Source organism: Cetorhinus maximus, chromosome 1 (genome assembly GCF_964194155.1).
Source record: "Cetorhinus maximus chromosome 1, sCetMax3.hap1.1, whole genome shotgun sequence".
Classification (NCBI taxonomy): Eukaryota; Metazoa; Chordata; class Chondrichthyes; order Lamniformes; family Cetorhinidae; genus Cetorhinus; species Cetorhinus maximus.
This window is the reverse complement of record NC_135879.1, coordinates 142,273,441-142,297,646: the sequence shown is the minus strand read 5'-3', so window position 1 is coordinate 142,297,646 and position 24,206 is coordinate 142,273,441. Positions and strand designations below refer to the sequence as shown.

Sequence of the window (24,206 nt, the reverse complement as noted above, 5' to 3'; positions counted from 1 at the left end):
TCTATAGAATCTCTGAAGATGATCAATGCATCCACTATTTCTAGGGCCACTTCCTTAAGTACTCTGGGATGTAGATTATCAGGCCCTGGGGATTTATCGGCCTTCAATCTCATCAATTTCCCCGACACCATTTCCCTACTAATACTGATTTCTTTCAGTTCCTCCCTCTCACTAAACCCTGTGTTCCCCAACATTTCTGGTATGTTATTTGTGTTCTCCTTCGTGAAGACAGAACAAAGTATGCATTTAGTTGGTCAGCCATTTCTTTGTTCCCCATTATAAATTCTCGTTTCTGACTGTAACGGACCTACATTTGTCTTCACCAATCTTTTTCTCTTCTCATACCTATAGAAACTTGTACAGTCAGTTTTTATGTTCCCTGCAAGCTTACTCTCGTACGCTATTTTCCCCTTCTTAATCCAATCCCTTGGTCCTCCTTTGCTGAATTCTAAAGTGCTCCCAATCCTCAGGCCTGTTGCTTTTCCTGGCCAATTTGTATGCCTGTTCCTTGCATCTAACACTATCTCTAATTTCCTTTGAAAGCCAGGTCAAGGCAGAGCAAGAGATTGTGCTGCCAAGATAAGCGAACTTGTCAACTACAGACAGGTTCTGGCCACAAATTGAAACCATGGACTAAAAGATAGGATTTTCCTGGAGCAGTCTAGTGCATTACTTCAGTCTTCTTCAATCATAAGGTTGAAGTTGTTGCATGCATTAGAGGACAAGTCCATGCTGCCTTGCATGTCCAATTTTGTGCACTAGCTGCTGGTTCAGTCATCAGCAAGTATGTCCTCGGAGACTTTGGTCTTTACCAGAGTTGTCTGAGATTAAGCAGCTTCCTGTCCATGCGCTACTCTGGTGTGGTATTAGAAACGTGTGGACAAATAGAGTGGAATAAGGACAAGTCCCTCAAGTTACCCAGTGTTGTAGCAAGATATGTCAATAAACCAACATTAATAGCAAGGGTTGGCTTTGCAAAGACTGGAAGCATGTTTTTCAAGTTAAGAGAACCAAGAAGCTTGATTAGCTACTGAGTTGCTGTGGCAACATTTTCAAAGACATACAAAGGTAAAATTGGAGTAAAGGTGCACATCTGAATCAGGCACGATGCAAAACTAATATATTGCCTGGCTTGGCCAGTTCCGTATACTCTCAAAACCCAGGTTGAGTCTGCATCAAGCTTGCATGGTGAGCAAATGGATCAGGCTCTATTTACAGGGTTGCCAATAAGGCCAACCTTATAATGTGGGGCTGCAAGAATCCCAATGCGTTTATTGACCAGTGAAGGTAGTGAATGAGACTGAACAGATTGGTAATACGGTTACTACGCTATGCCCTACACTGCACTTAATCTGATATGCACAAATTTCTTTCATTTTTTTGATTTGATTCATTTATGCCGCTATATTGCTTCAATAGATGACCGCACCATAAATAGCACCCATTTGAAACACATCTGCACCGTAAGCTCACTTAAATGAAGCGGATTGGCAACACAATTAACAACGCCACTAAACATGTAACAAATCTCTGACCTGTACTCTCAGAAAGCGAAGAGTTTGTTCTTGTGCATGGTTTCAATTTTGGTGTGCCTTCATCCCAAATCAAACGGTAAGAGGTATTTGCTGAGTTCGAACTCCTCTACTCCCAAATATCGTGCTGCAAACCACTGAAGATGCTGAATCCTTGAAAGTGCACCTAATTGATCTATCACTCGCACATTGTGGGATTCCAAATGACCTGTCCATTTTCAAATGCAATGCAGATGTCTTATAGCGCTGCAAAGCCTCAAAACCAAGCTGGGCATATACCATCAGTAAACCTGACAAAGGGACAGGAATAGTCATCCTTAACAAGTATGACTGTATCAAGAAAATGCACGTGATGGGTCCAAATTCGTATCCATTGGAACTGCCGTTCAACCTGACTGGACAGCCTTGCTCGAAAGTAAGCTTAAAAAACTCTTGCTGGACTTGTGCAAGAGCAATGAACTGCTGCACGATATATATGACAAGGTTTGTCCTCGCGGCTCGCTGCACCCGCATATGTATGGGCTGCCCAAGACACACAAAAGTGATGTCCCTTTATGCCCTATCTTATCTATGACCAGCTCTGCACAATATGAACTGGCCAAATGGTTGGTCAAATTGTTACAACCAGTTTTGAGCAAGTTTTTCACATATACAGAGAAGGATTCCTTCACATTTGCAAGACCATACAGGATTGTATATCGGTAACAATGGTGTCCATGTGCTCCCTGGATATCGCCAGCCTATTCACCAATGTCCCACTTAAGGAAGCCACAGATATTTGTGTAGCACTATGTCATGGTGATTTAGACCTACCACTATCTCATGAATCAGTATTCATTGAACTTATGAGTTCAGCTTTAATGACACCATGTATGCTCAAATAGATGGTGTTATCATGGGGCCCCTCTAGGCCCAGCTCTCGCTAACACCTTTGTTGGGTTCCATGAGGAACATGTCTTTGATGGAATGCCACATAACAACATACCCCTTGCATATTTCTGAAATGTGGATGATAGGTTTGCTATATTTAAATCTACTGCTGCATGTAATAATTTCCTTACATGTCTTAATGGGCTACGTCCTGCACTCAGACTCACCTTTGAAATGGAGCAGTCAAATGAACTCCCTTTCCTTGATGTACTAGTTGAAAAATCTGCTGGTGGGGGAGGCAGGGGGTCCCTACCGCAAGCCTATCTTCACTGGTCAATATACCCATTGGGATTTTTCCAGTTCCATGCATGTTGAGATTGGCCTTATTGGCAACCTCATAAATAGGGCCCGAGCTATTTGCTCACTATTCAGCTTGATGCTGAAAAAGGGTACAAAGGCATCCTGTGGGATAATGGCTACAGTGATCAGATCATTTTGCGCTTTATGTTGCACAAACTCGTGAATGGGCATAAGGCCATCACTTTTGACCCTAAGAAGTGCCTAGTCTACCTCAAATTACCCTGGAAGGGAAAGGTATCTCAAAAATTTGAGCAACAGGTAAAACTAGCTGTTTTAACATTGTTAGCGTGCAGTAGCAAAACAAGTGATATTTGCCACTAACAGGACGCTGCCATCAAGCCAAAAAGATGGCCCATCACACAAATAAGTAGTGTTGTACGTGAATTTCAGTGCCAATGTGATGCTAGGTATGTAAGCCGTATGTCCCAAAGTCTGGCAGATCGTATAAACAGCATGTCCCTTCTGTTTGTAACGGGCAAGATTGATGTGATTGGTCAACATTTGCTGAACAATCCTTAGTGTGCTAAGAATTACGCTGGCAACCAATTTAAGGTTATTAGTTGGGCTCACAGTGTGGCACATTTGCGTGTACTGGAAGCTACATTAAAAAACATGTACACACATTGTGCCTGTTTCAGCTAAACAAAATAAGTGACTGCCATTTGCTGGCTCATTCCTCAGGGCAATGCCTTGACCAGAGTCAAGCTGCCAGGTTTAAATTTTAAACAATGCTTGGCAGTTAACTGTCAGTCACCATCAACTGGTGCATTCATCATGGCAACACCTCTACCAGAGTCCACTTGCCAACCAATCAGCACTCTCTTCTCATGAAGTATAAATTTGTTGTTTTTCCTTACATCATATTTTTGCGAATTATCCTGATGAGTGCATGAAAAGCTTCGACAAATTGTCTCTATTTTCAGCAATATTCAAGTTCTGTACTACTATTCTCCCCCTTTTCCCTGTAACCCTGCACATTCTTCCTTTTCAGATAAGAGTCTAATTCCCTTTAGAATGCTTCAATTGAACCAGCCTCCACCACACCTAGACTGTGCATTCCAGACCATAACCACTCACTGCACGAAAAAGCTATTCCTCATGTCGCTTTTGCTTCTTTTGCCAATTACTTTAAATCTATGCCCCCTCTTTCTCGATCTTTACATGAGTGGGAACAGTTTCTTCCCATCTACTCTGCTCAGATCCCTCATGATTTTGGATAGCTCTATCAGATCTCCTCTCAGCCTTCCCTTTCCAAGGCAAACAGTTCTAACTTCTCCAACTGATCTTCATAACTGTGGTTCCAGGGATGCCAAACTTTTCTCGTGAATCTTTTCTGCATGCCTTCCAATGCCTTCATATCCTCCCTAAAGTGCAGCGCCCAGGACTGGATGCATTACTACAGCTAGGCCAAATTAGTGTCTTATACAAGTTCAACATAGCCTCCATGCTCTTGTGCTCCATGCTCTATTAACAAAGCCCAGGATACTGCATGCTTTATTAACCACTCTTTCAACCAGTCTTCAATAACTTATGCATATACATCCAGGTCCCTCTGCTCCTGCACCCACCTTAGAATTTTGCCTTTTTAAAAAAATTGTCTCTTCATATTCTTCCCATCAAAATGAATCACCACAATTCTCTGAATTGAACTTCATCTTCCACCTGTCCAAATATTCCACCAACTTGTCTATGTCCTTTTGAAGTTCTATATTACTTGGTCTAGATCATTTATGTTTTTATAGGAAAAACAAGGGCTTCAACATTGAACCCTGGGGAACTCCACTACAAACCTTCCTATAGCCCGAAAAACATCCATTAAATTACTACTCCATTTCCTGTCACGTAGCCAATTCCATATCCATGCTGTTACAATTCCTTTTATTCCATGAGCCATAATTGGCTCAAGACTGTTGTGTGGGACATATCAAATGCCCTTTAGAAGTCACATCAACAGCATACGCTTATCAACCCTCCGTTACCTCTTCAAAAGGAATCCAGCAAGTTAGTCAAACATGGTTTTTCCTCAAGAAATTCATACTGACTTTAGTTATCCCGCATCTGTCCATGAGATTTTAATTTTGTCCCAAATTACTATTTATAGAAGTTTTCCCACCACCGAAGTTAAACTGACTGGCCTGGAGTTGCTGGGTTTATCTTTATACCATAAGACATAGGAGCAGAATTAGGCCATTCGGCCCATCGAGTCTGCTCCGTCATTCAATCATGGCTGATAAGTTTCTCAACACCATTCTCCCACCTTCTCCCCGTAACCTTTGATCTCTTTACCAATCAAGAACCTATCTATCTCGGTCTTAAATACACTCAATGACCTGGCCTCCACAGCCTTCTGTGGCAATGAATTCCATAGATTCACCATTCTCTGGCTAAAGAAGTTTCTCCTCAGCTCTGTTCTAAAAGGTCTTCCCTTTACTCTGAGGGGGTCCTAGTCTCTCCTACTAATGGAAACATCTTCCCCACGTCCACTCTATCTACCCTTTTGAACAAGGGTGTAAAGTTTGCAAGTCTCCTCTGGCAAAACGCCCAAGTCTAAGGCAGACTGAAAAATTATGGCCAGTGTCTCTGCACTTTCCACCCTCACTTCCCTCAATATCATTGGATGCATCACATCTGGTCCTGATGCCTTATCCACTTTAGGTTTAGACAGCCTAACCGATATTTCCTCAACAATTTTAAACCCTTCTAGTGCCTGAATTACTACTTCTTCCAGCATGTAGCATTTTTATCCTTGGTAGAGACAGATACAAAGTATTTATTTAATACCTTAGCTCTGCCTCCATGCATAAATCACCTTTTTGGTCTCCAATTGCCACTGTTCCTCCATTTGCCACCCTTTTACTATTTATAGTGTCACGGTAATAATTCTCAGTGTTATTGGAATTTATTGTAAAATAGAGTAATAGTGGGATGTGTCTGTGAGAGAGCGACTTAATTGAATTAGTCTGGGTGCTTTGATCCAAGAAGAGGTTAGGTTTCAAATGTTAATTAGGTAAACATGGGGAAGTTTAGAAACATAGGTGTCAAGGGAACATTTGTATTTTGTAATAAACCAGACTAGACTGTTTTCAAAGTAGAGGTGAAATATGTCACCTAGCCAGGTGAAGTTTAGAAACAGTGTTTATTTTTCCTAAAAACTACTGGTAAAACTTAGTGCTGAGAGGGTTTTATTATCAAGGAGATGAAGTCCAAAGACATAGTGAAACAATGGGTATCTGCATTCAAAGAGGAAGATATGCATAAAGGAAAGAAGACTGTTTGTAAGGGAAGGAATTATGAGATATTACAAGTATGTGAAAAGCCTTCAGCATCTATGCCTCCAGCTGCTGTCTTCAAAGGACTGAAGTTAAGAGAACTCACTTTAAATTCGACTTGTTCAGGGTATCATGTTTCTTTGCCTGGGTCTTTTAAAATCTGTGTGTCTTACTGTTGCCTTAATGAAAGTGTAACAGAGTTAGATTGATTGGGGGATTTAGAAGTTATCATAGTAGTAATTTGTAGATCTATTTAGGTATTTAAAATCATTTCTCTTATTCATAAATGTTTATTCTAGTTTTGTAAAAACCTAGAAGACTTGGTGGTCTTATTATTACTGAATTCAAGGCACGCATCTCGAAATTAATACAAATTGAAAATTAGTTGTGACAGTTGTTTCAAGTTTCCCTCTGGGATTTGAACAGCTCAGCATTTACCATCAGCTGTGTCATAACAATAGGCCTATAGAGGACTCTGCATTCTCTTTTGTTAACTGCAAGTCTCTTTTCATGCTCCTTCTTTGCTTCTCTTATCTATTTTTTCACCTCACCTCAGCCTTCTATATTCAGCCTGGTTCTCCATTGTATTTTCTACCTGACATGTGTCACAAGCACACTTTTTCTTTAGCTTAATTTCTATCTATCATCCAGGGTGCTCTGGCTTTGTTAGCCCTACCTTTCCCTTTAGAAGGAATATACCTTGACTGTGCCTGAAAAACCTCTTCTTTGAAGGTAGCCCATTGTGCAGCTACTCATTTTACAACCAACCTTTGACTCCAATTTATTTGGCCAAGATCTGTTCTCACCCCATTGAAGTTGACTTTCTCCAGTTAATTATTCTTACTCTGGATTGCTTTTTGTCCTCTTCCATAGTCAACCTAAACCTTATGATACAACGATCACTGTCCCCTAAATGTTCTCCTACTGACATTTGATTCACTTGGCTCACACCTCATTCCCAAGAACCAGGTCTAGCAGTGCCACCTTTCTCGTTGGACTGGAAACATACTGCTGAAGAATATTTTTCTCAACACACTCTAGGAGCCCTTGCCCCTCTCGCCCTTTACACTACGACTATCCCAGTCCATATTTGGATAATTAAGGTTCTCCATTATAACCACCCTATAACTTATGCATCTCTCTAATTTCCTTGCAAATCTGTTCCACTGCATCCTTCTCACTAGGTGGTGGCCTCTAGATAATATTGAGCAGTGTAAATACCCCTAAGTTCCTTAGCTCTAGCCAAATCGATTCTGTCCTTGACCCTTCTGGGTAATCATCTTTCTTCAGCACTGCAAAACTCTCCTTAATCAATACCGCCACTAGTACTCCTTTTCTTCCTTTCCTGTCTTTTCTGAACACTTTGTATCCATGAATATTTAACACCCAGCCTTGCCCTTCTTTGAGCCAGGTCTTTGTTATAACTAAACATTGCATTTCCACATGGCAAGCTGCACCTGCAACTCACCATTTTTATTTGCCACACTCCATGCATTCACATAAATGAACAATAACGCCGATTTAGTCTTAATTACTTTCTCCCTTACTTTGACCCCACCTATTAACTTACTATTTCTTATGCAAGTGCTATCTCTCTCTCCCCTAGCATTCTGTGCACATTGGTATTACCCTCTGATATTATCTCTTGCTTCCCGCACCGCTGCCAAGTTAGTTTAAATCGCCCAACAGCATTAGCAAAACGCCCCGCAAGGAACTTGTTTCCAGCTCTACTTAGGTGCAATCCATCCAGTCTGTACAAGTCCCATCTCCCTTAGAGCCAGCCCCAATGTCCCAAGAATCAAAAGCCCTCCATCCTGCACCATCTTTCCCATCTATGTATTCATCTGCTTTATCCTCCTATTTTTACACTCACTTATGTATGGTACTGGAAGTACACTGGAGACTGCTACTTTTGGGGTCCTAGTCACTAATTTCCTACCCAACACCCTAAATTCTGATTGCAGGACCGCATCCCTCTTTCTGCCTATGTTGTCTGTCCCAATGTGGATCGTGACTGCTGGCTGTTCACCCTTCTCTCCCCCCCCGCCCTCAGGGTGCTCTGCAGTCACTCAGTGACATGCTCGACTCTGGCACTAGGGAGGCAACACCATCCTGGATTCATGTTTGTGGCCACAGAAACGCCCATCTATTCCCCTGTTAAATCCCCTGCCACTATTGCTCTTCCAGGCTTCCTTGTACCCCACAGTATAGCCAAGCCATCTGTGATGCCATGGACTTGGCTCTGGCTGCACGCCCCAGATGAACCATCAATCTAATCAGTATTCAATACTGGTTGAAGAGTGGGTTGCACGCCGGGACTCCTGCACTACCTGCCTGTTCCTTTGAGTGTCTGGTGGTCACTCATTCCTTCTCTCCCTGCATACTCTTAAGCTGGGGGGTGACAGTATCTATAAACATGCTCTCCACAAAGCTGTCAACCTCACGGATGTAGTGTCAAAAGCTGCTCAAGTTCAGAAATTGCAACCGACAACACTTGCTGCACAAATGGTTATCCAGGATATAGGAATCAGCCTGGAGTTCCCACATTGTAATGACTCGGTGGAGCAGACAAGTTTCAACAAGAAACAACTAAACTTTATTACAGAGCTTTTCAGGTGCTACATGCTCGATCAGGACTTTCGTCAGGAAGCCTCACCCAGATCACCTGTGCTTAGGGCTCACTGGTCGGAGCCTTAAGAGACCATCACGTTACCTAATAGGCAGGAGGGCTATACCCTCAGTTACCCCACTCAAGGCTATTGGTTATAAACCTTACGAATACTAATAAACACTACTAATACTTAATACACCTTACTAGCTGTAACAAACCTCACTTAAAACTCACCAGCTACTCACTGGTTATTAATTGTTAATATTTTTAATGTTTGTTAAACTCCCAGTTGTTTAGACTTAATCCTTAAGCAGCAATATTCACCAGCAAATCAATGTACAACTTTCCTGTGATGTCATGGTTTGATTTTTTTTTCAAACACAGCATTTTGCAGCTGTAACTGTAGCAGCCCTGCCTCTGACTCTGCATTCAGCTCTGGCTGCAAGATAAGGTATTACATTTCTAACTTTTTCCAGTTCTGATGAAAGGTCACGATCTGAAACATTAACTCTGTTTCTCTTCCCACAGATGCTTCTAGACCTGAGTATTTCAAGCATTTTGTTATTATTTCAGATCTCCAGTATTTGCAGTATTTTAATTTTAGTTGTGTTTATTGGCCTGGTCTAGTTATCTGTCAGAATTGCAGAAGTATGCTGCTTAAGACTTCATTACAACCATGACGATGGTCGGCTTGTTCATTTCAAAGAGTGCATATAGGCTTTTGAGCACACCCACTGCGTGCTGATGGCACTAAACATGTGACATGGCCATCCTGATGTCCGTCTCTCTTTATTTCATGGATGGTGTCAAGCTTCTTGAGTGCTGTTGGAGCTGCACTCATCCAGGCAAGTGGAGAGTATTCCATCAGTCAGGAATGTGATGGAATATTCTCCACTTCCATAGACGAGTGCAGCCCTAACAGCACAAAAAGCTTGACACCATCCAGGATGAAGCAACCTGCTTGATTGGCACACCATCCACCACCTTCAACGTCCACTCCCTCCACTACCGACGCATAGTGGCAGCAGTGTTGCTGCAGTACATCTACAAGATTTACTGCAGCAACTCAGAGTCTCCTTTTACAGCACCTTCCAAGCCTGCGACCTCGACCACCTAGAAGGTCAAGGGCAGCAGACGCATGGGAACGGGAACGCCTTTACCTGCAAGTTCTCCTCCAAGCCACACACCATCCTGACTTGGAACTATATCGCCGTTCCTTCGCTGTCACCGGGTCAAAATTCTGGAACTCCCTTCCAACAGCACTGTGGGTGTACCTGCACCACATGGACTACAGAGGTTCAAGAAAGCAGCTCACCACAACCTCAAGGGCAATTAGGCATGGGCAATAAATGCTGGCCTAGCCAGTGAAACCCACATCCCATGAAAGAATTTAAAAAAACACTTTCCAACAAACAACGCATCAAAGAGCTCTTAGGACAGTGGTTCTCAAACTTTTTTGAAGGGCGCTTTTCAAATGGATCAGAAATCACAAACCTCAATCTAAATCATAATACTGTATAATACTCCCAAATAGGAAAGTACTGCAAGTAGCAAGTAATGCTTTAAGAAAACAAGTAATTAGAGTAGCAATTTGTGGACAATCTCACAGATATAGAAAGTGATGAGACAGGTCAGACAAACCGGAGATAAAAGGATAAGTGTGACTTCACAAATATTCTAATGCATGCTAAATGGACTGCTTTTAATGTGGTTAAAGATTGCCTGTTAATTACATACCCAATCAATTCACAGATCACATCAATATAAACAACTCATGGCCAAATCAGTAGTAATGAGTCACACCAGAGTTAGATGTTTAACAGGCTCAAAGCAGGTTACTATCTCAATTTTAAAAACAATAGCTTCCGATAAACAGATGAGTTTCCTTCTCACCATTTCTATTAGAGTGGCATTCTCAGGAATCTTTTGCAGACCTGTGCAAAACCAGCCCAGTTTCTCAAATGTTATTTAACCAAGCAAGGAACTGACATTATTGCAACACGGTAGACGGTTTAAGTAAAGAAAAACCTGACAGCTTTTCCACAAATACAGGAATCAAGCCAACAAAGATTAACATAAAACAGAAAATGCTGGAAATACACTATATCGTGCAACATTATAATTGCACTTGCTCACTGCTCAAATTAAATGCACCCTAGTAGCACAGCAGTAGCTGATCTCCAACCTTTTCAACCCTCCTACCAAAAGTAAACATGAGACACCAGTGAAAACTATGGCAGCCATGGCACCCATCACTGTGAAGGCGGCAAAGTATTCTGGAGCTTTGAGAGTGGATGTCTTGTCAGTTATTCGTGTGGGACTAATGCTAACTTCCATTACTTTATAAAAAAAAGTGGGAAGCTTGCTTTTTCTTTCTTCATTCCCTTTTCCCTATGTGTGCTTGTCTCTCTCGCCGGCAAGAAATTATTTATTGGAAATCCTGGAAAGTCTCTAGGAACCTTCAGGGGTCCTTGGACTCCGATTTGAGGACCACCATCTTAGGGGCACATCCAAGATTTAGTATTTAAACACACCTGCATACTCATAGAACCACTCTAAACATCGTTTGGTGGAGAACCCTTCCTCTTCAGGCTTCATCCTATTTGAATCTTGTTTCTTGTACATGGTGCTGTAGAAAAGACAATATGAAAGATTAGACTAAATATATTGCTGAAACAAGAGAAATGCTGTTTTGCACTCATCAATACAAACTCAACAATGCCAAATTTCAAAGGGAACAACAATTCATACCGCATGAGAAGAGGATGCTGATTAGATGGTAAGTCGACTCTGCTAGGTCAAGGCATTGCCATTGATAGTGCATCAGGGAACTACAGTCCACCACACTTGTTTAATTCAAAAAAAGGTACAATATCTGGACATGTTCCTTTTGCCTGCAGCTCTTATGTAGCTTCTAGCAAGCTTAGGAGCAAATTGCGAGCCTGACAGATAATCTTAAATTTGTTGTTAGTGTAAATATATCTACCTTTATACAATGTAAACAGTTCATCTTATCTGATGTCACATACCTGATTTTCCACAGTAATTATAAAATTTGGAAGCATAAGCCTTTAAATGTGAGATGTTTTCAGGGCCTGAATAGTGCATCGTTACCAAGGACAAAACGTTTTCCCAACAGGTCGCTCCTCACATGAGCAAACCTATCTGTTGTAGACTCAGGAACCACTATCCACCTAAGATAACACCTCTGCAATAGAGACAGAGTCAACAGACACTAAATTCCGAAAAGGTCCAAGAAGCACCATTCTAAAGTTAAACGTAATACAAAAATGAGGAAAAGCCATTTGGGATACAGACCCTGGAAGTGCAAAATGTTTTAGTTGACTGGCAATATGATCGGCGCAGGCTTGGAGGGCCAAAGGGCCTGATCCTGTGCTGTACTTTTCTTTGTTCTTTGTTCTAACATTTCAACAACCAATGTTGTTCATCATGCTACTCAATTTGTTTACTCGACAGAATTTAAATTTCATCATGTGGAGTGGTCCCTAGGCCCTACATAATCTTCAGTTTGACTCAACTTTTCTCTGTTCACATCAAGTCCCATTTCCTTATTAACCCTGGACTCATCCACCTCTATCGACTCTCCAAATCATTCAAAAATCTTTTGGCACATTTGCAATATATTTTTATGGTCTTGTCCCCTTTATCACTACAATTTCTTCCAGCATCCACACTACTCGCCCCACTTCTTCTGACTATTTTTTTGTGTCTCTTCCGTCTCCAATCTTCAGAGATAGATCCTTCAGATGTCTTCATCCCACACTCTCAACTTCTATCCTAAACCACTCCACCAAGATATTCCTCTCAATCTTCAAAAGCATCCTCAAAACATAGCTCTTCAACCATGCCTTCAGCTATAGCCCATCTTCTGGTATGCCTCATGTTGTTTTGCACACCTCTGAAGATCATTCACATATTTATGTTGTCCCTTATTGTAGTAATATATAAGTAGTTGTTGCTCTTATTCTTCTTGGTGAGAGGCCACATGAGAGGGAGGTGCTGTTGAGGTAACCTTGGTACGTTGATGCTGTGTTTTGTGTAGACAGTACACACTGCCGCCAGTGTGCCGGGAGTAGTGGGAGGTGCCCAATAGCAGGGGCACCAATCCAATGAACTGCTCCATCCTGGATGGTGCTAAGCCTCTTAACCATTGTTGCAGCTGTACCTATATAGGGGAAAGGCGAGTCTTGCATCACGCTCCTCACTTGTGCCTTGCAGATAGCTGAAAGGCTTGGAGGGGTCAGATAGCCAATTATAATAAAGTAGCAAATACATCTTTAAATTTATCATTTTGTAGAAGTTTACTAAACCAACCTAAAACAGTGGAAATCATACAGCAGTCCAATGAAAAATGGAAGAGTCTAAAAGTACTAGATTTTTATGTTTAACATCAACGCAATGTACTCAGAGCTGAAGCAATTGATAAAGACAAAGGTAAGTGCAAGTGAAAAACCTAGTATTTTGTTTCTGTAGATCAAGCACTGTAGTCCTTGGAAAGGAGGCACCAAATGGCATCCCCATTGCATATCATTCATTCCACTCTTCAGCCTGGATCAATCAAGTCATTTACTCAATCCGTATTCATAAGTCTGTAGAAAAAGATGAAAGCAATATTCTTGGTCATATGAAATCCTACAACCACCTTTGTCAATGAGTGCATAAAAGATTGCACTATATATATATGTATATATATATATATATATTGGGCATCAAGAACAAAGTCTTGATGTTGTCAAACTGCTGGAATTGAGTGTCAGTGCAGGTCTGTACACAGGAATTAAGTCCTGTTTCATAAACTGCAGTTAAAAAAAAATGATGGGAATTTCTAAGTACTTGACCGTTGTACCTAAAAGATAACCCATAAAATGATGAGGACACAAACCACAAATTCATGTACAAGATGCAAACGTGAAGCTTTTGTGTCAGACTGTAGGACAAACCCCTGTGGCTTCCTAAGTATTCAATGCTGGTTTACAAAACTTTCCTGAAGTGATCCTTCACTCAAAATTGGTCTCTAATGATCACTATCTGAATCCGCGAGTGTGCAAATCCACAATGGCAAATTTCTCCCTCGATAGGGTATAGTTAACTTTGTTTTTTGAATATAGAGAACTGAAGTATCTGGAATGGGTGAAAAGGTTATCAGCTGGAAGTCCAGATTTCAGCTTTCAATTGGTTCAGCAATGGCACAAAAGCAAGTGATGACCAAAACGAAATATCTATTGCCTCAAACTCTGATGGTGTTTTCAGACAAGGCTCAGGTAAATTTGATGGCAGTGCCAAAGGCAGGATCTTCAGCATAAGCCCTCATCATCAGCCATTCCAAATTAAAACAAGCAATGACACTTTGGAAGGACAAAAATATTTAAGAATAGGAAAAGAACTATTAGAGCCAACAAGCCTATCCATTTGATGGATAACTCAATTAGTCAGCTTCTAGTCAGGTAAAGTTTTCTCTCAGATCAACATGAAAGATGACAGAAGAAAAAATTGAACATAGACATTTGCAGTTTAAAAAAGTCTTATATAGTCCATAAAGGAGAAGTTAGTATACTTCTGCTATAGTTTAAGGTGTGGTCTTTCGCTTCCTCTTTTGAGTAAGAAATGAATGTTTTCTTTTAAAGGAGGAAGAAACACTCAAAAGCATAGTGACTGATTATTCAGGTACATCTTGCACTGTTTGATTCTATACTTCAATATACCCTTGAATTATAACAAAGAATCAATCAGCCCACGAGTCTGTAACACGATGAAATTAGTCTTCTCGGGTTAACAGGGTGCTCACATCTCCCTGATATAATTGAAGCAATCTCTCTTGCTTCAAGTCTTCCCACTTACCTCTACAGTCCAGTTTATTTGATGGCAGGCATATCTCATTATCTTATATGCTTCAGAGTAGTGAAACATTTAGCTGCCATCTCTCTTTGTGATTTACGAGAAAGTGGAAACATTATTTCCATGCAACTACCTAGGAAAGATTTTAAGTAGTATAGCAAGATTGTAAACTATAGTACCACACATCAGAGTCAACCAATAAAACTAATATGACGACTTTCAACTTACAGGACCAAGTAACAAAATTTGGAGGGCATGAGGGAAATAAAAGAGTGCCACTGCAAGGTATTTTATTAATGACAGTTTTTCAAATAATTACCAATGTATGAGAAGGTTAAGTGTTTTGACAAGAGTTTTATACAGAATTGTTGTGGACATCCAGCTTTCATTCTTTTCCCAAAGTAAAAACATACCCATCGTGCCTGCTTTTTTTAGCTGTCAGGTCATCTGCTACTGTGGGTCTCCTCTTTTTCCTGGGTGGCATTCCCTTGCTACAGCAGTCGGAGGGGCAACTGCAAGACCGAAGATTTCCTGCACAATAAAAATTATGAATACAAAAAGACATCATACATTTATACACACCAACATTTAAAGAATTTGATAGCCCCAAGCGTAACATTTTACACAGGGAATAATTTACTCAAGTGGTTAATTTCAGAGGTAATTCTGCACAACTTTTCAAGTTGAAATGGAATTTCAGGCCATTTTCCTTGAGATAGCAGCATGTATTAAATAGTCAATTTTTCATCAGGCTAATGGCAACTTACAGCAAAGTGCAATTGCAAAGGAAGGAAAGAACTCAGACTATTTCAAAGTGCTTCATAACTAATTAAGTACTTTGAATTGAAGTCACTGCTGTAATGCAGGAGATCGCACCAGTCAATTTGCACTCAGCAAGGTCCAGAGACAGCAGCAAAATCACAGAATTTTATGATACAGCACTGGTGGCCATTTGGCCACCCATGTCCATGCTGGAAACACACAAATGGATCATCTGTTTTAGTGACATTGACTGATGGATAAGTACTGGCCTGGACATGGAGAGAAGGGCTCTGCTTTTTTTTGGATCGTTTTACAACAACCTGAGAGGACACACTGGACCTCAGTTTAACACCTCAGCTAAAAAGAAACAGCACCACACTCGCTCAGTACTGCATCAAGATGTCAGACTAGGTTATGTGCTCAAATCTCTGAATTGAGACTTGAACCCACAATCTTTTGTTTCAGGTATGGACACTGTATCAACTGAAATTTAAAACTGTGATCAATATATTATTAGGTGAGAGTAAACGGAGTTATGCACAGCTCAGTCCTGATCTAACTGAATCAAAAACAGGCTTGAATAGAGGAATGGCCTACTCTTCTTCCATTGTAATTGTACAGAGCAACAAATTAATTTTCACAGAAATCAAACTTCTTCCACAAGCAGCTACAACTCCTCCACGCAAGTAAGGCTGGACTTTCTGCTTCAGTGCTCACCAGTCCATGATTTTCTACCCATTTTCCTGTAGAGGTGGAAAATTGAATTTGGAAATAGATTTTCACACCATCTAGTTTCAAATAGCACTTTTCTTGGAATTTATTCTTAGGATGTGCTGGCAAGGCCATTATTACTCATCTCTAGTGGCCCTGATAGTGTGCCTTCTCCATGACTGTGCTGATTGTGGTAATGGTGTGAGGTAAGGAATTCCAGAATTTTGATTTAACAACTAGTGTCCTTGTGACTGGAAGGGGCGCTTGGAAGTTACGGGGTCTCCATGATGCACATATACCCTCAGGCATCTCGGTTTCTGCATCCCCTTTAGAATTACACTTCTACTTGTACTTCCTATTAAAAAGCATCACTGCATTAAAATTAATTGTCATGTAGCCTATGGCCACTTGAAGTCTACATTATCCTTCCCACAACTCACAATACTGCTTCCCACAGCTCACAATACTGCTAAGCTTTGTGTCATCTACAAATTTTGAAATTGTGCCTTATATATCCAAGTCTAGGTGATTAGTATACATTGTGAAAAGCAGTGGTCCTCATTCCAGCCCTCTGGGAACTCCACTGTATACCTTCCTCCAATCCAAAAAACAAGCATTCGCCATTATAGGGTACTTAGGGTGCTCATTACAGGGTGATGTTTCACATCACTCAGCCAACTTCGTATCCATGCTGCCACTTTTATTTCATGGACTTTGCTATAACATGGCACTTTATCAGACCATAAGACCATAAGACATAGGAGAAGTAGGCCATTCGCCCCATCGAGTCTGCTCCGCCATTCAATGAGATCATGGCTGAAAATCGTCAACTCCACTTTCGTGCCTTTTCCCCATAACCCTTGATTCCCTTACAGATTAAAAATCCTGTCCATCTCAGCCTTGAGTATACTTAACAACCCAGCCTCAACAGCCCTCTGCAGTAAAGAGTTCTTCAGACTGACTACCCTCAGAAGAAATTCCTCCTCAACTGTCTTAAATGGGTGCCCCCTTACTCTGAGATTATGTCCTCTGTCCTAGACTCCCCACAAGGGGAAACAACATCTAGCATCTACCCTGTCAAACCCCCTAAGAATCTTATATTTTTCAATGAGGTCACCTCTCATTCTTCGAAACTCCAATCAGTACAGGCCCAACCTACTCAACCTCATAAGAAAATCCCTCCATGCCCAGGATCAACCTAGTGAACCTTCTCTGGACTGCCTCCAATGCCAGCATATCTTTCCTTAGATAAGGGGTCCAAAATTGTTCACAGTATTCTAGGTGTGGTCTAACTAGTGCCTTGTATAGTTTTAGCAAGACTTCCCTATTTTTATACTCCATCCCCTTTGCCTTCCCTATTACCTGTTGAACTTGTATGTTAGTTTTTTGGGATTCATGTACAAGGACTCTCAAATCCCTCCATGCTGCAGCCTTCTGCAGTCTTTCTCCACTTAAATAACACTCGGCTTCTCTATTCTTCCTACCAAAGTGCATAACCTCACATTTTCCCACGTTATATTCCATCTGCCAAGTTTTTGCCCACTCACTTAACCTGCTATATCCCTCTGTAGGCTCTGTGTCATCCTCACCGCTTGCCTTCCTAACTATTTGTGTCATCCGCAAACTTGGCGATAGTACATTCACTTCCCTCATCTAAGTCATTAACATATATTGTAAATAATTGAGGCCCCAGCACGGATCTCTGTGGCACTCCACTAGTTACATGTTGCCATCATGAAAATGCCCCCCTTATCCCAACTCTGCCTTCTGTTGGTTAGCCAATCCTCTACTCATGCTAATATACTATCCGCAACACCATAGGCTCTTACCTTACTTTATGTGCGGTACCTTATCAAGCGCCTTTTGGAAATCCAAATATATTACATCTACTGGTTCCCCTTTATTTACCCTGCTTGTTACCTCCTCAAAGAATTCCAATAAATTATTAGGCATGAAGCCGTGCTGACTATGCTTGATTAGATTATGTATTTCTAAATGCTCTGCTATTACATCCTTTATAATGGACTCCAACATTTTCCCAATGACACTTGGTCTATAGTTACCCTGTTTTTTTTGTCTCCCTCCTTTTTTGAATAAGGGTGTTACATTGGCTGTTCTCCAATCCTCTGGGACTTTTCCAGAATCTAAGGATTCTTGGAAAATTATTACCAATGTATCCACTATCTCTGTAGCTACTTCCTTTAATATCCTAGGATTCAACCACCATCAGGTCCAGGGAACTTATTGGCCTTCAGTCCCATTAGTTTCCCTAGGTACCTTTTCTCTAGTGATAGTTATTGTATTTATTTCCTCCCCCTCCCCCCCTGCCCCGCCCCTTGATTATTTAGTATTTTTGGAACGCTATTAGTGTCTTCTACCGTGAAGACTGAAGCAAAATATTTATTCAGCTCCTCTGCCATTTCCTGGTTCCCTATTATTATTTCCCCAGTCTCACTCTCTTAGGGCACTATGTTCACTTTGGCCCCTCTTCCTTTTTATATATTTAAAGAAGCTCTTACTGTCTGTTTTTCTATTACTTGCTAGTTTACCCTCAAGTTTATTTTCTCCCTCAATGATTTTTTGGGCACCTTTTGTTGGTTTTTAAAACTTTCTCAATCCTCTGGCTTACCACTAATCTTTGCCACATTGTATGTTTTTTCTTTCAATTTGATACGGTCCTTAACCTCCTTGGTTAACCATGGTTGGTTTATCCCCTTCCTTGAATCCTTCTTCCCCACTGGGATATACCTTTGTTGAAAGTCATGAACAATGGCAGATGTTTAAGAAAATAGTTCATCAACTGTCTTTTCTGCTAAGATGTTTTCCCAGTCCACTCCAGTCAACTCTGTCCTCGTTCCATTGTAATTACCCTTATTCAAGTTTTGCAGAGTTGTTTTCGACACAAGTTTCTCACTCTCAAACTGAATGCTAAATTCTGCCATATTATGGTCACTGTTTCCTAGGGGATTCTTTACTCGGAGATCATTTATTATATCTGCCTCATTACACATTACTAGATCCAAAACAGCCTGATCCCTGGTTGGATTCACAACAATGTTCTAAGGAACTCTCTGGAAGACACTATGAATTATTGCTAGTGTGTACCTCTGCCAATTTGATTTTCCCAATCTACATGAAGATTAAATTCACCCATGATTAGTGTGCTGCCTTTTCTAAATCAGGAGATAATGATAATACCCTCATTATCTCCTGATTTATTCTCTGTCCTACAGCAAATCTACTTTCAGGGGGCCTATAGATTACTCCCACCAGTGTCTTCTGCCCCTCGCTTTTTTTTTTTATTACCTCCACCCATACGGATTCTACATCTTCCGATCCAAGATCCTTTCTTGCTATCGTACTTATTCCATCTCGTACTAACAAAGCTACCCTACCACCCTTTCATTCCTGCTTATCCTTTCAAAAAGTCACATACCCCTGAATATTTAGTTCCCAGCTTTGATCTCCTTGTAACCATGTCTCCATAATGGCTACAAGATCATACCCATTAACCTCTATTTGCGCCGTTAATTCATTTATTTTGTTCTGAATACAACGTGCATTTAAGTAAAGGGCTATTAATTTTGCTTTTTTACCATTGTTTCCCCTTTTGACCCTATTTGCTGCTTTTCTTTGTTTGTACACTTTGTCCTTTCCTGTCACACTCTGGGTATCATTACCTAAATAGCTGCCCTGCAAGGCTACCATGCCCTTTTGCTTTGTAAGCCTACGTATCCCCTTTCCAGAATCCTACCACCCTTCCCACCAACCTATTTAGTTTAAAGCCCTCTCTCCAGCCCTAGTTATTCGATTAGCCAGGACACTGCTCCCAGCATCGTTCAAGTAAAGCCCATCCCACCGGAACAGCTCCCTTCTACCCTAGTACTGGTGCCAGTGCCCCATGAACTGAATACCATTCCTCTCAAACCATGGGGAGTCGATGGTGTCGTGGTAATCCAGAGATCCAGCTTAATGTTCTGGGGGCCAGGGTTCGAACCCTGCCACGGCAGATGGTTGAATTTGAATTCAATAAAAATCTGGAATTAAAAATCTGATGATGACCATGAAACCATTGTCGGTTGTTGTAAAAACCCATCTCGTTCACTATGTCCTTTAGAAGAAGGGAATCTGTCTGGCCTACATGCGATTCCACAGCAATGTGGTTGACTCTTAACATCCCCTCTGAAATAGCCTAGCCACTCAGCTACAAAGTCACAAAAAAGGAATGAACCACCTGGCATTGACCTAGGCACCAGAAACGACAAGGGTACTCTCAGCCCTGTCGACCCTGCAGCCCTGTTGACCCTGCAAAGTCCTCCTTTGTAACATTTGGGGGCTAGTGCCAACATTGGGAGACAGTCTACATGATGATTAAATTCACCCATGATTAATGCCCTCATTATCTCCTGATTTATTCTCAGACTAGTCACAGACTAGCCAAGCAACAGCCTGACATAGTCATCCACACTGAATCATACCTTACACAATGTCCCAGACATCACCATCACCACACCTGGGTATGTCCTGTTCACCAGGACAGGCCCAGCACAGGTGGCAGCACCATGGTGTACATTCGGGCAGGAGTTGCCCTGGGAGTCCTCAACATCGACTCCATACCCCATGAAGTCTCATGGCATCAGGTCAAACATGGGCAAGGAAACCTCCTGTGGATTACTGCGTACTGCCCTCCCACAGCTGATGAGTCAGTACTCCTCCATGTTGAACACCACTTGGAGGAAGCATTGAGGGCGGCAAGGGCGCAGAATGCACTCTGGATGAGGGACTCCAATGCCTGTCATTAAGAGTGGCTCGGTAGCACCACCACTGACCGAGCTAGCTGAGTTCTAAATGACATAGCTGCTAGACTGGGTCTATGGCAGGTGGTGAGGGAACCAACAAGAGGGAAAAACATACTTGACCTCATCCTCACCAACCTGCCTGCCGCAGATGCATCTATCCATGACAGTATCGATCGGAGTGACCACCACACAGTCATTGAGAGGACGAAGTCCTGCCTTCACATTTGAGGATACCCTCCAACGTGTTGTGTGGCACCACCACCATGCTAATTTTGAACAGATGTAACAATTCAAGACTGGGTGTCCATGAGGCACTGTAGGCCATCAGCAGCAGCAGAATTGAACTCAAACGCAATCTGTAACCTCATGGCCCAGCATGTCCCCCACTGTACCATAACCATCAAGCCAGGGGATCAAACCTGGTTCAAAGAAGAGTGCAGGAGGGCATGCCAGGAGCAGCACCAGGCATAACTAAAAATGAGGTGTCAACCTGGTGAAGCTATAACAGGACTACTTGCATGCCAAACAGCATAAGCAGCAAGTGATAGACAGGGCTAAGCAATCTCACAACCAGAGCTTAGATTTGATCTGTTGCAGTCCTGTCACATCCAGTCGTGAATGGTGGTGGATAATTAAGCAACTCACTGGAGGAGGCAGCTGCTCCAGAAATATCTTCACCCTCAATGATGGAGGACCCCAGCACATCAGCAAAAAATAAGGCTGAAGCATTTCCTACAATCTTCAGCCAGAAGTGCCGAGTGGATGATCCACCTCGGCCTCCTCCTGAGGTCCATAAGACATAGGAGCAGAAATTAGGCCATTCGGCCCATCGAGTCTGCTCCGTCATTCAATCATGGCTGATAAGTTTCTCAACCCCATTCTCCCGCCTTCTCCCCGTAACCTTTGATCCCCATACCAATCAAGAACCTATCTATCTCGGTCTTAAATACACTCAATGACCTGGCCTCCACAGCCTTCTGTGGCAATGAATTCCATAGATTCACCACTCTCTGGCTAAAGAAGTTTCTCCTCAGCTCTGTTCTAAAAGGTCTTCCCTTAACTCTGAGGCTGTGCCCTCGGGTCCTAGTCTCTCCTACTAATGGAAACATCTTCCCCACGTCCACTCTATCCAGGCCTTTCAGTATTCTGTAAGTTTCAATCAGATCCCCCCTCATCCTTCTAAACTCCATCGAGTATAGACCCAGAGCCCTCAAACGTTCCTCATATGTTAAGCCTTTCATTCCTGGCTTCGTTCTCGTGAACCTCCTTTGGACCCTCTCCAGGGCCAGCACATCCTTCCTGAGATACGGGGCCCAAAATTGCTCACAATATTTTAAATGTGGTCTGACCAGAGCCTTATAAAGCCTCAGCAGCACATCCCTGCTTTTATATTCTAGTCCTCTCGAAATAAATGCCAACATTGCATTTGCCTTCCTAACTACCGACTCAACCTGCAAGTTAACCTTAAGAGAATCCTGGGCTAGGACTCCCAAGTCCCTTTGCACTCCAGATTTCTGAATTCTCTCCCCATTTAGAAAATAGTTTATGCCTCTATTCTTCCTACCAAAGTGCATGACCTCACACTTCCCCACGTTGTATTCCATCTGCCACTTCTTTGCCCATTCTCCTAACCTGTCCAAATCCTTCTGCGGCCTCCCCGCCTCCTCAATACTACCTGTCCCTCCACCTATCTTTGTATCATCTGCAAACTTAGCCAGGATGCCCTCAGTTCCTTCATCTAGATCATTAATGTATAAAGTGAAAAGTTGTGGTCCCAACACTGACCCCTGCGGAACTCCACTAGTCACCGGCCGCCATCCTGAGAAGGACCCCCTTATCCCCACTCTCTGCCTCCTGCCAGACAGCCAATCTTCTATCCATGCTAGTACCAGGTGCCAGTCTTCAGCCAATTCAATTCACTCCATGTGATATCTAGAAATGGCTTGAGGTACTGGATACTGCAAAGGCTATGGGCCCTGACAATATTCTGGCAATAGTACTGAAGGCATGTGCTCCAGAACCTGCCACACCCCTAGCCAAGCTGTTCCAGTACAGCTACAACACTGGCATCTATCCAGCTATGTGGAAAATTGACCAGGTGTGTCTAGTACACAAAAAGCAGGACAAATCTAACCCGGCCAAATACAGCCCATCAGTCTACTCTCGGTCATCAGTAAAGTAATGGAAGGGGTCATCAACAGGGCTATCAAGCAGCACTTGCTTAGCAATAACCTGCTCACTATGCCCAGTTTGGGTTCTAGCAAAACTAGAGTCAATGGGAATCGGGGGGAAAACTCTCCACTGATTGAAGTCATACCTAGCATAAAGGAAGATGGTTTTGGTTGTTGGAGGTCAGTCATCTCAGCTCCAGGACATCACTGCAGGAGTTCCTCAGGTTAGTGTCCTAGGCCCAACCATCTTCAGCTGCTTCATCAGTGACCTTCCTTCCATCATAAGCTCAGGAGTGGGGATGTTCACTGATGATTTTATAATATTCAGCACCATTTGTGACTCCTCAGGTACTGAAGCAGTCCATGTCCAAATGCAGCAAGGCCTGGACAACATCCAGACTTGGGCTGACAAGTAACATTCGTACCACACAAGTGTCAGGCAATGACCATCTCCAACAAGAGAATATCTAACCATCACCCTTTGACATTCAATGGCATGACCATCACTGAATCCCCCACTATCAACATCCTGGGGGATATCATTTACCAGAAATTGAACTGGACTAGCTATATAAATATTGTGGCTACACAAGCAGGTCAGGGACTAGGAATCCTGCAAGGAGTAACTCACCTCCTGACTCCCTGAAGCCTGTTCACCATCAAGTCAGGAGTGGCCACAAGGCACAAGTCAAGAGTGTGATGGGATACTCTCCACTTGCCTGGATGAGTGCAGCTCCCACAACACTCAAGAAGCTTGACACTAACCGGGAAATAGCAGCCCGCTTGACTGGCACCACATCCACAAACATTCACTCCCTCCACCATCGACACACAGTAGCAGCAGTGTGTACCATCTACAAGATGCACTACAGGAATTCACCAAGGCTCCTTAGACCTTCCAAACCCATGACCACTACCATTTAGAAGGACAAGGGCAGCAGATTGATGGGAACATTGATTGATGGTGGTCTTATGCAGCTTTCTTGAACCATTGCAGTCCCTGTGGTGTAGGTGCACCCACAGTGCTGTTAGGGAGTTCTAGGATTTTGATCCAGTGACAGCGAAGGAATGGTGATACAGTTCCAAGCCTGGATGGTGTGGCTTGGAGGGGAACTTGCAGGTGATTGATCAGTTTCTCAGGATCTTTGTTCTCTATTTCACCTGGGGTTCCCTTACTCTGCACTAAGGATTGCACCAAGCCTGTTCTAACCCTGCATCACTCTATGAGATGTGACCGAGGTAGCAAATTGCCCAGTTTTTGCTCC

General features: G+C 42.3%; 1 protein-coding gene across 13 annotated transcripts in view; it reads right to left on the bottom strand.

Annotated features, from left to right (window-relative positions):
* The window catches only part of dcun1d4 (DCN1, defective in cullin neddylation 1, domain containing 4 (S. cerevisiae)), a 117,399-nt gene that overhangs the window by 50,087 nt on the left and 43,106 nt on the right, over window positions 1-24,206 (bottom strand). For 10 of the 13 annotated variants that reach the window (XM_078547665.1, XM_078547749.1, XM_078547740.1 and 7 more), the window contains 2 exons: window positions 14,912-15,029; window positions 11,177-11,271 (listed from right to left, as the gene is read on the bottom strand). In XM_078547665.1, the coding sequence (XP_078403791.1) occupies window positions 11,177-11,271; window positions 14,912-15,029 (213 nt within the window). Of the gene's footprint in view, window positions 1-11,176; window positions 11,272-13,116; window positions 13,253-14,911; window positions 15,030-24,206 lie in introns of those variants that run through there. The other 3 variants (XM_078547676.1, XM_078547712.1, XM_078547765.1) reach the window with 2 other exon arrangements.